The 15,975-nt window shown below is 43.3% G+C and overlaps 1 protein-coding gene across 4 annotated transcripts in view; it reads left to right on the top strand.

Moving 5' to 3' along the window:
* MRPS27 (mitochondrial ribosomal protein S27) overlaps positions 1-15,975 on the top strand; it is a 91,022-nt gene that overhangs the window by 7,831 nt on the left and 67,216 nt on the right. For all 4 annotated transcript variants that reach the window (XM_058559195.1, XM_058559040.1, XM_058559249.1 and 1 more), the window contains 2 exons: positions 11,872-11,942; positions 13,982-14,040. In XM_058559195.1, the coding sequence (XP_058415178.1) occupies positions 11,872-11,942; positions 13,982-14,040 (130 nt within the window). The remainder of the gene's footprint in view (positions 1-11,871; positions 11,943-13,981; positions 14,041-15,975) is intronic.

The raw sequence follows: 15,975 nt of genomic DNA, 5'->3' as shown, positions 1-15,975 counted from the left end.
CACTCTTGGTAAGGTTCTGAACGAATCAAAGTGCTATCTTTCTTTAATTTATGTGGTTGTTGCATTTATGGAAAATTCAACTTGTTTTCTAATTATGCCCCAAAAGTGCTTTGCATTTGTTTATATGTAAAGTGGAGTTAGTTCTGTTAATTATAAACAGGTTTTTTTTTTTAATGTGTGAATGACTGCCATGTCATAGATGGCATGGTATGTGGGGTAAATATTTTAACTTTTTATTTGGAAATAATTTTAAACTCACAAAAAATGGTAAGACTAATACAAAGAGCATCTGTGTACCCTTTGCCCAGATTCACCTATTGTCATCATTTGACCCATTTGTTTTTGCTTTCTCACTATCAGCACACATGTCTTTTTTAACCATCTGAGAGTTTGTTGCAGATATTATGGCCCTTTATCCTGAGTGCTTTGATGTACATTACCGGACATTTTTTAAGAAGCCAGTCCCTTTTTTTAATAGACTATTCTTGTCTGGGGTTTTGTCTGATATTTCCTCATGATTTGATTCAAGATATGCTTCCCTGGCCAGAATATTGTCCGTGATGTTGTGTCCTTCTTAGGGACATCTGGAGACAGCTGATGTCCACCTGCCCTGATGGGTGATGGTAACTTTGATCACCCAGTCAAGTGTGTCTGATGTCCCCACTGCAGAGTTACTGTTTCTTCTCCCCGGTGACTAATAGGCAATCGGTGGGGAGACACCTTAATAGCATGCAGATGTCCTGCTGCTTATCAAAACTTCCCTCTAGATTTCGCTTCATTTAGCTTCTTGCCTGAATCAGTCTTTACTGTGATGGTTGCAGAATGATGGAGTCCACCGCCATGAACACCTCCACATTGGCTAGTTAGTGCTCTGTACTGTACTGTAAGCAAGAGCTCTCCCTTCTCTCCCATTTCCTTCTTTCTCTTTTTCTCTCTTTATTATCAGTATGGTCTTGGGAATTGTGGGTTCCTCATTTTTTATTCTTTTAATGATTCATTACCATCCTTAATTATTTGGGGGTCCAGTTGTCCCAGATTGGGCTAGTTGATGCCCTTTCAACTCGGCCCCCCATGTTCCATCTTGCGCCTTTCCTGCTCTAGTCCTGGCCTCGGTTATTCCTCCAAGGAGCCCTGTTCCTTTTAGTGGGGAATGGTATTAAAAACCAAGATGTGTGCCCTGGGTGACCTCCTGCTACTATGGAGTTTTTGCTTCTTGGCCCATTCACTGGACAGAGCTAGAAAAATATGTATACATATACACATAAACATACATACACGCACATACGTGCATATCAGCTTACATGTGCATATTCTACAAATAATCAGCTCATCCTGAAACCTCCAATTCCCGTTCATCCCCACAGGTCTCCCTCGCCTTCCTCGAGTCCACATTTGTATCTCCCTTCCGTACTGAAAACTCCGCTCTCAGCAGGGACAGTGTGTGATGTGTGGGGCAGCCTGCATTGCAGCTTGTCTGATTTTCCTGTGTTCTGCCCATTAAGTGCCAGTAATGCCCTGCAGTCATTGTGACGGTCAGAAAAAGACCCCCTATATTCTAAAATGCCGGAACCACTGGTGTCGTGATGAAACCAGCACAGACTCAGTTAATTATATTGCAAAGCTTGTTCTGATGTGCCATATGTGGTTTATAAGAAAAGTACTATGGAAGTAGAGAAAAGAACGAAGACTCTCAGGAAAGCAATTGTGAAACACCGTCCTAGGTATGGAGGGCAGATCAGGAAAGGAGGCCGTTGTATTTGGAGCCTTGGTCTGGGGTACAGTCAGCTGTTACTCGGCGACACGTAGGTCCTGGATTCCTGAATGAGCAGAAGCGCTGCCCTGCAATGAGCGTGGTAATCGGCAGCGAGTAGGTATCGCCTGGAGGTAACCGCCTCCTCCCGGGGAAACCGTGTTAACACCTGGCCAAGCAGCCCGGCCCCCGCTACCGGGCAGGACGCCGCCCGGCGCGGGCGGAGCGGAGGCCCGGCCCGCGCTCCCTCCGCGGCGTCTCCCCTCCCGCGCGCCGGGGCACAGCTGGCGCCGCCCCGTTCTGCCGCCTGCAGACGCCGTCGCGGGCCGCCCCGGGCGAGCACCGGCCAGCGGTGCGCGGGACGAGCGCGGGAGAAGCTGCTCCGAGACGCCGCGGCCCCGTGCGGCGGGCTCCCCTCCCGCGTAGCGGCCGACCGGAACTCGCCCCTGCGGGGGTTACTGCCTGTTTCCCGAGCTCCTCCTCGGGGCCGACGTGTGCGCAGGCGCCGCGCGGGGCTGCGCCGCGAAGACCGGCCAGGAGGTGGCGGTGCGGCCTCGGGACCGCGCGCGGCGCCCGAGCCCCAGCCGCCCGTGCGCGCGTGCGCGGAGGGCGCCGCATGTGGAGCGCTCTGATTGGGCACCGCGGCCTGGCGCGGGCTCGCTGATTGGGGGAGGGAGGAGGGCGCTATGAGGCTTTTGCTCGGCGCGTCCCCATTGGACGGCGAGGTGGGGCGGGCGTGCCGCCGGGGCCCTGGACGCGAGCGTGGGCTGTCGGGCGGCGCCGCGCTGCCCTCCCGGGACAGAGCTCCTCCCGGCGCCGCCGCGTGCCCGCTTCTCCCGCCGGCTCCCGGCCCGGAACCCACGGCGGTGCGCAGTGTGCTGACCGCGGCCCAGTGCGGGCGGCGAGGGTGGCACGTGGACGCCGAGCGGGAAGGACGCAGGGCGCCTGCGCTGCCGGTCCCCTCCCCGCGGTGACCGTCATCCCGACTGCCAGCCCCGGGTCGGTGCGCTGCTGTTTGGCGGTGGAAGGTGTGGGGGAACGCCCGACGCATGCGCTGGCCTGCACCCCGCCCCTCAGCGCCTGCCCTTCCTCCGTCCGCCACGCTCCCCCCGCCGTCCTCACCCTCCGGGTTGTTTTCAGGCAGATCCTGGTGTGTCATTTCACCCATAAATGTTGCAATATCTATCTTTAAAAGATAAGGATATGTTTAATACCATTATCACACCTAAAATGACAGTAATCGTTTAAATGTGAAATACCCAGTCAGTGTTCAGATTTCCCTGATACTCTCCTAAGCTTTTGTTAAATGGTTTGGTTGACTCAGGGCCGGTATGAGGTCTGTACAGTGCCGTCCGTTATGTCCCCCTTCCCTTGCCCGTTTGGAGATCTTTATAGAAACGTACGGAAGCAGTTCTAGTGTAATGAGCCCGCAGGGACTGTCACTACCCTCAGCGCTTACGAGTTCCCTGCGGTCTTGTCTCCTCAAGCCCCTACCCAGTCACCAGACTACTTTTTAACAAATCCTTGTTATCAGATCATTTTATATGTATTTTGACATGTACCTCCAAAAGATAAGGATTTTTTAAAAACATAACTATACTCCCATTCTCGTGTCTAAAAATTAGTAATTCCTTAACATCATTAAATATTCTATTAATGTTCACATTTCCCCAAATGTCTTATAAATTTCTTTTTGATTTACAGTTGGTTGAAATGGGAACCAGATAAAGTCCATACATTGTAATGTGTTGAGATGTCTAAGTATCTTTTAATCTACAAGTTTCTCTCTCTCTCTTGTAATTTATTTGTTGAAGAAAGCAGATCTTTTGTAGTTTCCAACATTCTGGATTTGCTGTTTTCATTCTTGAGGTGGTGGTGAACATGTTCCTCTACCCTCCATATGCCCTATAAAACTGGTGGTTAGAGGAGGGGGCTTGGTCAGGTTCAGGATTTGTTTCTTGTTTTGTTTTTTTCTTTTGGCATGAATCCCTCATAGGAAGTGTTTACTCTTCTCAGGAGGCACAAAGCATTGGGTTGTCCATCTGATGCTAAAGGCCTCATGATCATTACTTAGATCCGTAATACCATTAGGAGCTGCAAAATATTGCTATTTTAATTCTATCATTTGTTCTTCATTTATTACCCAGAAAATTTTTGTAGAAGAATTTTCTTACATCAACAGTTTAGTTATCCTGAGGTATAGTTTCTATGCAAGAGGCAGTTTCAAAATAAATGAGTTGACCTCCTGCCATACTCCAAAGATGATCGGTGAGGGTTTTTTTTAAATATCATTATGAACTCATGGATTTAAGCATTTGAGACATTTTCATCCATTGCAGTTTATATTTTTATTGAAAGGGCCTTAGTTCTCCAAGTGACTCTGTAGAGCCTTGGGAGTTCTTGGGCTTTCCAGCTCAAGTTGGAAGATTTCACTCTTAGACTGTTTCTGTACTGAGCTTCCCTTTGGTTAAAATAAACGCTGAGTTAAAGCATTGTCTCTGAAATTCCTCCACTGACAGTGCAAATCTATTGGGGAGGTACAGGGTGAAAGTTATCAATATCTGACAGCAGCAGTTGAATTACAGGCTAGGGCCCACGGTGAATAGGATTCAGGAGAAAAGGATTTTGGGGAACTGGATAGGGTGCTGGTAGGAGGGCAGGCCTGATGGGAAGCTCCCTGGGTTCCATCAGAGGTTGTTTGCTTGAGTCACCCTGCTGGCTGGCAAGGGCCCACGTCGCTTGAGCTGAACTGGATTCGTGAACCCTACTGAGTTACATATTTTATTTCTGATTTTTCAGTTTACAAGGGAGTCATAAAGTAAGGGACACTTTCTGGTTTTGATTACTGTTTGTTTGGTTTTGTCTTTGTTTTTTTTTTAAGAACTCTCTCTGAATCCAAAGAGAATTATAGCATTGATACGTTTGAATTCAGGTGGAAACTGAGCACCGGCGTCATTCTTGCAGACACTTCTCCCTTTAGCTGAGGTTTGGTTTTGTTGTGTCATTTCAGCTCTAGAGGCCTTTGGCTGTTGCAGTAGTTTTTCAAATCCTGCCCCTGAAGCCTGATGGGGATTTTCTGAAACCTGCTTTCCTAACCTTTGCCAGTTCTGTGTTCACATCTCTGTGACATCTATTCATTTACTAGGTTTCATGTTTACCATCTGCTGGCAGTTCTAGAGACGGGTCTGATTGTACATATCATCCGCATTTAGTCTCATTTTTTAGTATCTATGTAGACGAAGCTTGCCTTCCCATTTTTCCTTTACTGAAACTGTTTATTTTATTTTATTTTATTTTGAAACTGTTTATTTTAAAGCTTCTGGTGACAGAGAGACAGACAGATAGAAGGAAATCTAAGTATCTGCATTCAGAATGGCTCCCACGTTAGTTTTTCCTGCTTCCCTTCTATTACTCTACACGTTATACAGCATCTTCCTTGTTTTTCTTTTTAAGTGTGGGAAACAAAACAGTTTCAGCCTGTGTTTTACAAATCACTTCTTCTGGGAAGTACAATAATCACTTGTATCTACTTCTTTGTTACATAAATCGACAAGGCGCACAGATGATCCCAAGCCCAGAAGGAACTTAGCGTTGGCTGAGTGGGTACCAGTGATGTGCAGTTACACAGAAATCATGAGAAGCTGGAACCCTCTGATGCCTCCTCACCTTAAGCTCCGGGTCCATCTTTCCCTCAGTGACCCTCCTCCTCTGCCCTCTGACCTGGAGACCCCCCTCTTCTATAAGAGGCTTCTTTCCCAGCACATCTCTACTGCACATTTTGTGGTTGGTCATAGGGGAGATTGCCATTTTCTTTCTGAGAACTTAATATATTTTATGCTGTGTTACTTTGGTGCATACCAGGTTAAAATTATCTTTCTGGAAAAGTGAATTTTTGATGATTATGTAATGACCCACCTAATCTGTGAAAATAATGTTTTTGACCCTTAAGTCCGTTGTGTCTGATAGTAATACAGCCACACCAGCTTTCTTTTGGCTGTTGTCTGCCTAGTATATTTCTCATACATTTATTTTCAACTCTTCTGTGTTCGTGTGATTTGGATAGCTAGATTTTGCAATTTTAACCCATCTGACAATCTTCTTTTTAACTAGAAAGTTCAGTCTATTTATGTTGTCATTTTGTGATTACTGATATATTTGGATTGGTTTCTATCATATTTTGTGGTTTGTCTCATCTTTCTTTTTTCTTTCTTTCCCTTATCTTCTTTTGGATTGATTTATGGTGTTTTTGTTTTTACATTTTTTCTCCTCCACTGGTCTATAAATTATAGCCTCTATTTCTACTCTTTTAGAGTGGTGGATCCTACATTCTAAATTTACATCTTTAGATGGTTGCTCTGTAACTTCTAACATGCATATTTAACTTAAAATCTAATGTCAATTACACACTACTGTCCTTTGGAAGACTTCAAGTCCAGTCACACACACATACCCCAACCTTATGTTATTGTGTAATATTAAAGTTGTATCCTTTAAAACACACATACACGTAATACATTATTGTTTTAAACAGCTTTCCCCTTGATTTAACCAATTTTATTTATGTGCCGTTCTTTCTATCATCTCAAGTCTTCTTTAAAGGATCATTAAATTTTCTTCTTCCTAAAACATCTTCTGAAAAACACAACTTCTAAAAAGTTCCTTTAGTGAGTGTTTGCTGCTAATAAATTCTTAGTTTTTGTTTGTCTAAAAATGTCTTTATTTTTCCCTTATTCTTAAAAGATAGCTCTGCTAGATACATGATTCTGTGTTGAAAGTATTTACTCCCAACACTTTGAACATATTATTCTCCTGTCTTCTGTTGTTCCCATTGAGAAAACACCTGTTGGTATAGTTGCTTTTCCTTTGTAAGTAATTTATCTTTTCCTTCTGGCTACTTTTAAAATCCTCTTATTCCTCAGTTTCACTACAATGTATGATGGTGTGGGTTTAATTTTACTTAATTTGTTTGAGATTATATTTGTTTCCTGAACTTGAAAACATCTTTTATCAGTTCTAAAAAATACTTAGCTGTTATTTCATAATGTAGTACCTCTCCCCAGTCTCTTTATTAACTTCTTTTGGAAATTCAATTAAATGTATTTTAGGCCTTCTTCTTTTCTTTTCTTTTTTTTTCATGAGGAAGATTAGCCCTGAGCTAACATCTGTGGCCAATCTTCCTCTTTTTGCCAAGGAAGATTGGCCCTGGGTTAACATCCGTGCCATCTTCCTCTACATTATATGGGACGCCTGCCACAGCATGGGTTGATAAGCGGTGCGTAGGTCCAAGCCCAGGATCCGAACCTGCAAACCCCAGGCTGCTGAAGCAGAGTGCACAAAGTTAACCACTACGCCACTGGACTGGCCCCATAGGCCTTCTTATTTTATTTTCTTTATCTCGCTACTCCTCTTCAATACTTTTCCTCTTTATCTGTCTTTACTGCATTCTGTGTAATTCCTTTTAGCTCAGTCAGTTCACTAATTCTCGCCTCACCTGTGTCTAATCTGCTCTTCAACTTACTCATCAAGTTCCTTTTTCACAGCTTTGTTGAGGTGTTCTTTTCATAAGAACTGCACATTTTCATAAGAGCTGCACATATTTAAAGTGTACAATTTGATGTTTTGACATATGTACGTGTGTATATGTCCATGAAATCATCACCACCATCAAGATAATGAGCGTATCTGTCACCTCCCCCCCCAAGCTTTCTCCTACTCCTTTGTAATCCTTTCCCCTCTTCCTGCCCACCATCCCAGATCCCCAGTTAACCACTGATGTGCTTTCTGTCACTATAGATTAGTTTGCATTTTCTAGAGTTTTATGCAATAAAATCAACTCTTTAAACAAAATTCTCAACTTGGTATATTTGGGATCACAGAGGAAGTGTGAATTAGGGCCCGAAAGAGGCGCGAGAGCCGACTGCAGTGTCGTGCTCTGGGACGACATCCCTGCTGTTCCCTTTGCAGGCGCACTATTTTCTGGGTCACCTTTCCTGCAGGGGTAGCCCTAGGTGGTCCTGCTGTTCCCTGAGGATCTCTGAACCAGCTTCTCACCTTACAATGTTCTTGATTTTGTCCTCTGTCCCCATAAGTCGTTAACACCAAAGCTCGTGTCTGGGGACCCGCAGACGCTCAGGGCGCCTGCTCCCCTCAGCACTCCCTTAGACACTCCCGGTTCATGCTCCTGTTTCGCCCTGGGCCTCGACAGTTACATCTGCCTTCTTCCAAGCTCAGGCATGTGTTTTAAAATTTCTTAAAAATATTATTTAGGTGTTTATTTTAATAGTAGGTGGAATTTTTTAAAGGATATTAGTCAACCTTATTCCAGTTTAATATCTTCTTTGAGCTTAGGAGCAACATCCAAGACACTCTGTGTTCCTCCACGGTGGTTCTCAGATGTGACTCACTCGAGTGCTTGGGAGGCTGGCTGCATCGCAACCTCCTGGAGCTTTGTTTAAAAGTTTGGATTCCCCTGGTCTCACCTCAAACCTGCACATCGCCCTCGCGGTATGAGGTTAGGAATCTGAAGTTGTAAAGCCTCAGGTGACTCAAATCCTCAGCGGAGTCTGAGCCACTGCATTCCTAGACTTGGAATAGTGCAGGCTCCTTAGTAAAATCTGATGTCCTTAGATGGTCGATGGTATTGTTTTCTTCAAACAAGAAAGGCATTTTTATACACTAGTATACATTTCATTTTCTGGACATACTTCCACATTGTAGAGCTTTAAGTTTCGTTAAATGAGGAATGCAAATTTCAGCTCTGTTTCCCCGTACAGTCTTGGTTGACCTCAACCATCCCCCGCAGCGTGCACCCTGAGGAGCTGAGTGACCGCCAGAAAGCATCTTTGGCACATCCCTTTGAACAGAACCTGGGCGTCTGCTGGCCCCTCACTGAAACATGGGTGTGACTTGACTGTTGAAGCCCACAGTCCAGAAGCCTGTGGCGCTGGCCCTCTGCAGGCCAAAGCTGCCCCAGCGTCCTGGCCGTGCCTGCCCTGTGTGGTGTTCTGCCTCGTTCATCACTCTGGTGCTGTCCTGGGAGGTGCCTGGTCACGCGTGTTATTGAGCAGCTAACCTTGCTCCGACCTGCAGGATGCAAACGTTGTTCATAAGGTGCTGGCTCTGCAGCTGCTGCCTTTTCTGAGGCCCCAGCCAATTTCACTTGACTGAAGGTGTCTTGGTGTGAAGGATTAAAATGGAATCTTGAGTTACCACCCTACAGAAGCCAACTCAGTTTGGTGTTTAGTTATACGTTGTGCACAATGTGAAACCCACGAGGAAACAGAGGCCATTTGAGTTAGGCCAGCAGACCTGACCCTGCTTTTTTTAAAATTTTATTTATTTATTTTTTGAGGAAGATTGGCCCTGTGCTAACATCTGTTGCCAATCTTCCTCCTTTTTTTTTTTTCCCTCCCCAAAGCCCCAGTACATAGTTGTGTATCATAGTTGTAGAACTGTAGCTCTTCTATATGGGATGCCGCCTCAACGTGGCTTGATGAGCGGTGAGTAGGTCCACGAGCAGGATCTGAACCTGCGAACCCCGGGCCACTGAAGCAGAGCATGCGAACTTAACCACTACGCCACTGGGCCGTCCCCCTGACCCTGCTTTTTTTTAATGAAAATTTAAACTTTGAGTAAAGTTTAAACTTTATATTGCCTATCATCTCAACACAAGAGCCTCTATTATGACATGATCAAAAGACGTGGTGTCATGGGAATGCTGTTGAATGTCATTTTGTGAGTAAGTAGATTTAATAGTATTAATTTGCCTTAGTGTGAAGAGGTTTTAGGGACCGTGTGTGTGTGTGTTTGTGTGTGTGTGGTTTAACGTTCTTGAGTCACCTGGTGTCAGTCCCTTTACGATAGTCATAAGAAAAGTAATTACTTTTACATCATATCAGGTTTTCCCCAGTAGCTACTGAGTCATTGAAAGCATTGCCCAGGGAAAGGAAAGAGGAAAAAATGGTTAAAAGCACAGCACTAGGTCCTCATCAAATACTTGTCAATTGATTACCTCTGGTCTCCTTATTACTTGATACTAATTTCTTCCACCAGGGAGTAAAAAATACTTGGAAATCCAATTGCTTCTTTTTCTTTCTTTCCTCTCTCCCTCCCTTCCTTTCTTTCTTTTATTCATTTTTTTTAGATATTTATTGAGTGCCTTTTATAGAACTGTTTTAGGGACTGAGAATATATCAGTAAATTAAGTCCTTGCTTTCATGGATTTTACTTCTAAGTGTCAAAGACAGGAAAAACAAAAAACAAACAGGCCAGCTTATGTAGGCATTTGTAGGTCATATAAAATATTTTGGATTTTATTCCAAGTATGATAGGAAGCTATTGGCTGGTTGAGAAAAGAAATGACAGGATCTGATTGATCTTTTAAGAGGCTCACTCAGACTGCTGTGTGGAGGGTTGATGGTAAGGGTGGGGGCAGTGGTTGAGGTGACTGGTCGCTCAGGAGGTGAGAGGTTAGCAGTGGTGGTGGTGAGAAATATGTATTTATATTTACGTTTCAAATCCAGAGCCTATAGGACTTGCTGATGGTTGGTTGTGGAGCGTGAAAAAGAATGGAGTCAAGGCCGACGCCTAGGTTTTTGGCCTGAGTAAGCCAGTGAATGTAGTGGCCATTCACTGAGATGGGAAAGGTCGGAAAAGCAGGTGCGGAGTGGCGGGTTGGAGAGTTAAGAGGACATGTAACGTTTGGATGCCTTTAGACACCCATGTGGAGATGTCACCCGTGCAGGGGAAGATACAAGTCTGGAGTTAAGTCAGGGAGGCCTTGTATGCCTGGAGTCAGTACTGTGCAGACGATGACGAAAGCTGTGCGAGGGAGAAGGAGATCACCCAGCACTGAGAGATGGTGAGGAGCAGAGTCTCCTGCTCAGATGTGGGGCACCCCAACATTCAGAAGTCAAGAAGAGGAGGTCCTGCACAGGAACCCAAGAAGGAGGGAGCGAAGAGTGGTGCGTGAAGGGTGGAATGGTCAGCTATATTAACTGCTAGTCAGAGGTCGGGGAAGATGAGGATGAAGGGTTAACCTCTGGGTTTGCAGTGTGGAGGTGGTCTTCAGTGTTAGTGGAGGGATGGAAGCCTAAATCCGATTTGAGTGAGTTCCAGAGTGGAACTAAGGAAGGAGTGACGGCTGTATCAGGGATGACTCTTCAAGCAACGTGCTGCTGAGGGGAGCAGAGCAGAGGAGAAACCGCTGGAAGGAGATACGAACTCAAGGGAGGTTTTTATTGTTTGTTTAATAAAGTTCATCCTCTGAAAAACAAAACAGAACAAAACAGAAACAACCCAGAAGGCAGAGTATATGGGCATAGATGCTGGGAGCCCGGAAGGCCTGATGGTGGAGGATGAAGTTGTCTTTTGATTGCTTCTGTTTTACACTCAGGGAAACGAGACACTCCACCGTGAGCTGAGAGTGGGGGTGAGGGAGAAGCGGGAGAGCACAGTGTAAGTTGGAGAAGGTGTGAAATAATCCTTTTGGAGAGTGTGGTGCCTAGAATTTCAGACTTTTTAGACTCGGAGATAACAGTGTAATCTCAGGAATACCAAGTATTCCTGTGGATGTTCTGCTGAAAGGAACCAGAACAGGAATAAGTCAAGCCAAAAATCGTTACGTATAGCCAGGGTGCCTCTCGGATTTGTTCAGGGAATGTATACAAGTCATTTGACAAATTCCAATTTAAAAATTTTTTGAATAGCTAGTATATTTACCTGGTTCAAAATGCGAAAGGAATAGATGTGTGAGCGATGAAGAGTCTCCTTCCCTTGGTCCCCTGCCATCTAATTCCTTTCCCTGGCGTCTCAATGATAACACTTTCTCATGTCTGCTTCCAGAGATACTTTGTTGATCCATTTTTTAAAACGCTAAATATGTGCTAGAATTTTTAAAATAACCCTTACTCCAGTTAAATGAATCATTTCTTAAAATGTTAATATTCCTTTGTCCTCTTTAATTTATACAAAAATAATTTCTAAAAAGAGCAAGAAAGAGCGTCTGTTTCAATACTGACTTCATAATGATGGCAGCTATCTGGCAGGAGTTGTATCTGTTAGATTTTTATTAAGAAATGTGTATATTTAACAAAGTTCTTTTTCTCTCTTTGTCTTCACAGCTGATCTAGCATCTTTAATGGATAAAACATATGAGAGAAAGTTGCCTGTTAGTTCTTTAACAATATCACGGGTAAGAAAACTTAAATGTATATATTTTCAAAGAACAAGGAGGAAGAAAGTAAGAAAGTCTCTTATATAGATGAAACTGTATAAATCAAGACTGCCTTTCATAGGAAGTATTTTTCGAGACTGGTGTGTTTTTGTAGTTACTAATAGATACTTGATGGTGAAGTAGCACATTTCTTTGACTGAAATGAAAGGTAATAAATTTACCAGACTCCAGTGTCAGTGATCACTGTGTATACCTGATTGATTTTAATTTTTCCAAGATTGATATTCTGCTATATGATACCAGGGCATTTTTTTTTTTAGGTTGATACACCCTTCAAAGTAATAGTATTCACTTGTTAATATTGGAAGTAATTTTGGTAGCTGAGAAAGTCTATGAAAGAATGGATATGAGTGTTAACCGTTAAACTGCTGCCGAGCACTGGAAGGAAGAATATGAGACTAGGAATCGGGAGTAGTAATTGATGGTAACCATTACTGAACACCTCTATGCCAGCTGTTGTACTAGCTTCTTAACATACGTTATCTCTGTTAGTTCTCATAGCAGCCATGCGAGATAAGCATTATCGTCTCCACTTTACATGTGAGACTCAGAATGGTTGATAACCTTCCCAAGTTCACGCAGCTCATAAGTGAAAATACTGGCCTTCAGAACCAGACCTCTCTGACATCAGAGTGCTTTTCTGTTGCCTCCCTCTAATAGATCTGGTCTTGTCCTTATCGTGAACTCACTTTATGACATTGGGTAACTGGACCCCCTCAGTTTCCTCATTTCCAGTATCTTCCTCGCAGGGCTGATGTGATGCTAAAATGAGATCTTAGTTGTGAAAACTCTTTGTAGAAATTAAGGGCGCTATAAAATTCAAGGTATTGTTAAATGTAGAAGAGAAAAAGGAAGGAAGCGGTCGTCTTTTTTAGTCTGGGTCCTTTCCTTCTGCCCGTTGATGTTCTCATTTTAGTAGGGAGACAGTTTAACTAGGTCGTAACTTAAATCTTATAGACTCATAATTTTCAGATTGGAGAGGAACTGAAAGACCATTGGTTCATCCCTTACCTGACGGATAAAATCTCTGTGTGCCGTAATACCTGATATTTGTTTAGGCAACACTACAGAGTTTAAGGAGCTTCCAGATACCTTTCCTCATTGGGCCTCCTGCTCTTCAGGGCAGGTGCCTTTATCCTATTCATGCAGGTGGAGCGGCTGAGTTCCAGGGGGCTGTGCCATCTGTTTGTGGCACACAGCGAGCGATCAGGAGACTAGTTCCCAACCATAGGTCCTGTGTTTGAACCACATTTTATCTGCCCCCTAATGAGATTTCTAAATCAAATCCATAAGTCCTGAGCGTTTTTAGATCGTTTCACCCTTTTCTCTCTTCTCCCCCTCTTTATGAGGTTTTAATTATATTCACAACATGCATTATCTCCTACTCCATCTTTTTTCCCTCTGAGTCTCTACTTTAGGGTGGGATCCATCCTTGGTATAATGCTTTCTGTGTGTTTATTTGGTTTGGAATTAGAGCATATTCAGGTTGGAAGGGAGACTTGGTAGAAGAACCACAGGCTGACTGGTCCACAGCAAAACCTACATCAAAGTAGGAAAATAGTTCCAAGACTGAGTTCTCTGAATTTAGATTTTCATCTCTTGGGCCATATTTTTTCAGCCATTAGAGTCTTTATGCTTTCAACTATGTGTTCCCATGTATTTGGAGCTTGGAACATAGAGAAAATACCAAGGTTTAAAGATAAAGGGAAATATCGATGACTAGTTATAAATATGGTAAGAGGAGCTCTCTTATTCTGAGCAAGGTTCATGTTTGGTTTTCAAACAGTTTTCTGACCAGGGTTGTCTATACATAGAAGAGAAACCATTGTATATTCTTTGTTTGTATTAGCGTAAAGGGGTTTCAAGGATGGAGTCACACCTGGGGAGCACTGTTCCAATAAAATGGGTGTTTTGTCTTTTTTAAGGTCAGTATATGAATTAGGCCTGGTATAGGCATAATTTGTATTCAAGCAAAGGTTCCTTTTTCTGTCTTTCAGTTTGTGGACAACATTTCATCTCGAGAAGAGATAGACCACGCAGAGTATTACCTTTACAAGTAAGTTTTCCATTTCATTTGGCTATGTGTTCTCTTGTTTCACACGTCTTTAATACGAAAGGTGGTATGTATTATATATAATATTTGCACCTTGCTTTTTAAGTTTGTGTTTTGGAGATCTTTCTCATATCAGTATGTGGAGAGCTTCCTCATTTTTTATAACTGCTATGAATATATTATTTAAACCAGTTCCCTTTAGGTTGTTTGTGCTCTCTTTTTGTATTATACACGATGCAGTCAGCAATTAAGAACCCTGTACGTATGTCATTTTGCACATGGTTCTCATGAGTATATCCATTCGTAATCTCAATAGCTGTTTCCAGATTGCTTTCCACAGAGATTTAACCAGTTTACATCCCACCAGCAGTGGAGGAGAAAGGCCTGTTTACAGCTTGGGCAATGGGCATTTTCAAACTTTTGGATTTTTTTGGTCAATCTGATGGGTGAAAAATTACATCTGTTTATCTCTTCTCTCCCTTTTTTATTCAGATGGAAATGTACTCTATATGCAGTATTAGGCATCTATTCTCAATTAAAACACTATATTTTAAAACTTTTTCTGCAGTACGACATTTATCTCATTCTTTCTCACATGGTGAGCAGTCCCACTGTGAACTCACTCATGTGTGGAAGGAATCACATATAGTTCAGCACCTCTACAGCAGCAGAAGATGGGAGTGACTTAAAGCTCATTAAATGAAGATTTGGTCAAGTAAATTATGATTCATCCTTACAGTTGACCTATCACTTATCAAATATCTATTAAAATGATACTTTACAATTAACTCCTTATTGTGATTCCTTATTGTGATTTTAAAAATCTGGTTTATAATTTGTTGCAATTCCTAGGTTCCAAAAATAGACTCAGATTGAAATCTAAAATGTTTCCAGTAAGCACTGCGTTAGAACTTCCCTTTCGATCTCACTTTGTTTTGATCTAGAGAGTTTTCAATTGTTTCCTTCTGGGTGCATTTCTTTTCTTTCTTTTTCTTTTTTTTTTTTTTGAGGAAGATTGGCCCTGAGCTAACATCTGTTGCCAATCTTCCTCTTTTTCTTTTTTCTCCCCAAAGCCCCAGTACATAGTTGTATATCATAATTGTAGGTCCTTCTAGTTCTTCTTTGTGGGACACCACCACAGCATGGCTTGATAAGTGTTGCGTAGGTCCTCGCCCAGGATCCAAACTGGTGAACCCTGGACGGCTAAAGCGGAGCCTGCGAACTTAACCACTGTGCCACCGAGCTGACCTGTGGGTGCATTTTTTTGGGGGAGGAGGGAGGAAGATCAGCTCTGAGCTAACGTCCAATGCCAATCCTCCTCTTTTTTGCTGAGGAAGATTGGCTCTGAGCTAACATCCATGCCCATCTTCCTCCACTTTATATGGGACGCCGCCACAGCGTAGCTTGACAAGCGGTGCGTTGGTGCGCGCCTGGGATCCGAACCTGCAAACCCTGGGCCGCCGAAGCGGAGCACACTCACTTAACTGCTGCGCCACAGGGCTGGCCCCCCATGGGTGCATTTTTAAAAGCTTTCTCTGTATCAGTGAAAATTTATTCAATTTTCTTTTATTTGATTTTGCTAAATAGTAAAGAGGCTTTCCTTTTTTTCCGTGAACTGGGTAAGTTCTGCCACCTCTTTGGTGTTTTGTGTTTAAATATAAACCTCAGGTAGATCATATTCCACTCGGTAAAACACGTTTATTTTAAATCTAAGGTTGCCTCTAACAGTGTTCCAGGTTTAACTTCCAGATGCTGAAATCATAATGGCAAGTGCCTCCTGCCCTTGGTGAAGATGAACATAAATGGGTCCCTTGATGAGAGAAGCCCTGCCTTCCTCTAGTGTCTTTGGTTCTCTAGGGCTCCTTCCATAGTTATTTCTGCCTGTGGTGAAAGGTGTATTTGAGCTGGCGTCTGCCCGTTTCTTTCTTTTGCTTTGTT

This window comes from Diceros bicornis, chromosome 1 (assembly GCF_020826845.1).
Source record: "Diceros bicornis minor isolate mBicDic1 chromosome 1, mDicBic1.mat.cur, whole genome shotgun sequence".
NCBI classification, from domain to species: Eukaryota; Metazoa; Chordata; class Mammalia; order Perissodactyla; family Rhinocerotidae; genus Diceros; species Diceros bicornis.
The sequence above is the reverse complement of the archived record's forward strand: the minus strand, read 5'-3'. Positions and strand labels throughout refer to the sequence as shown.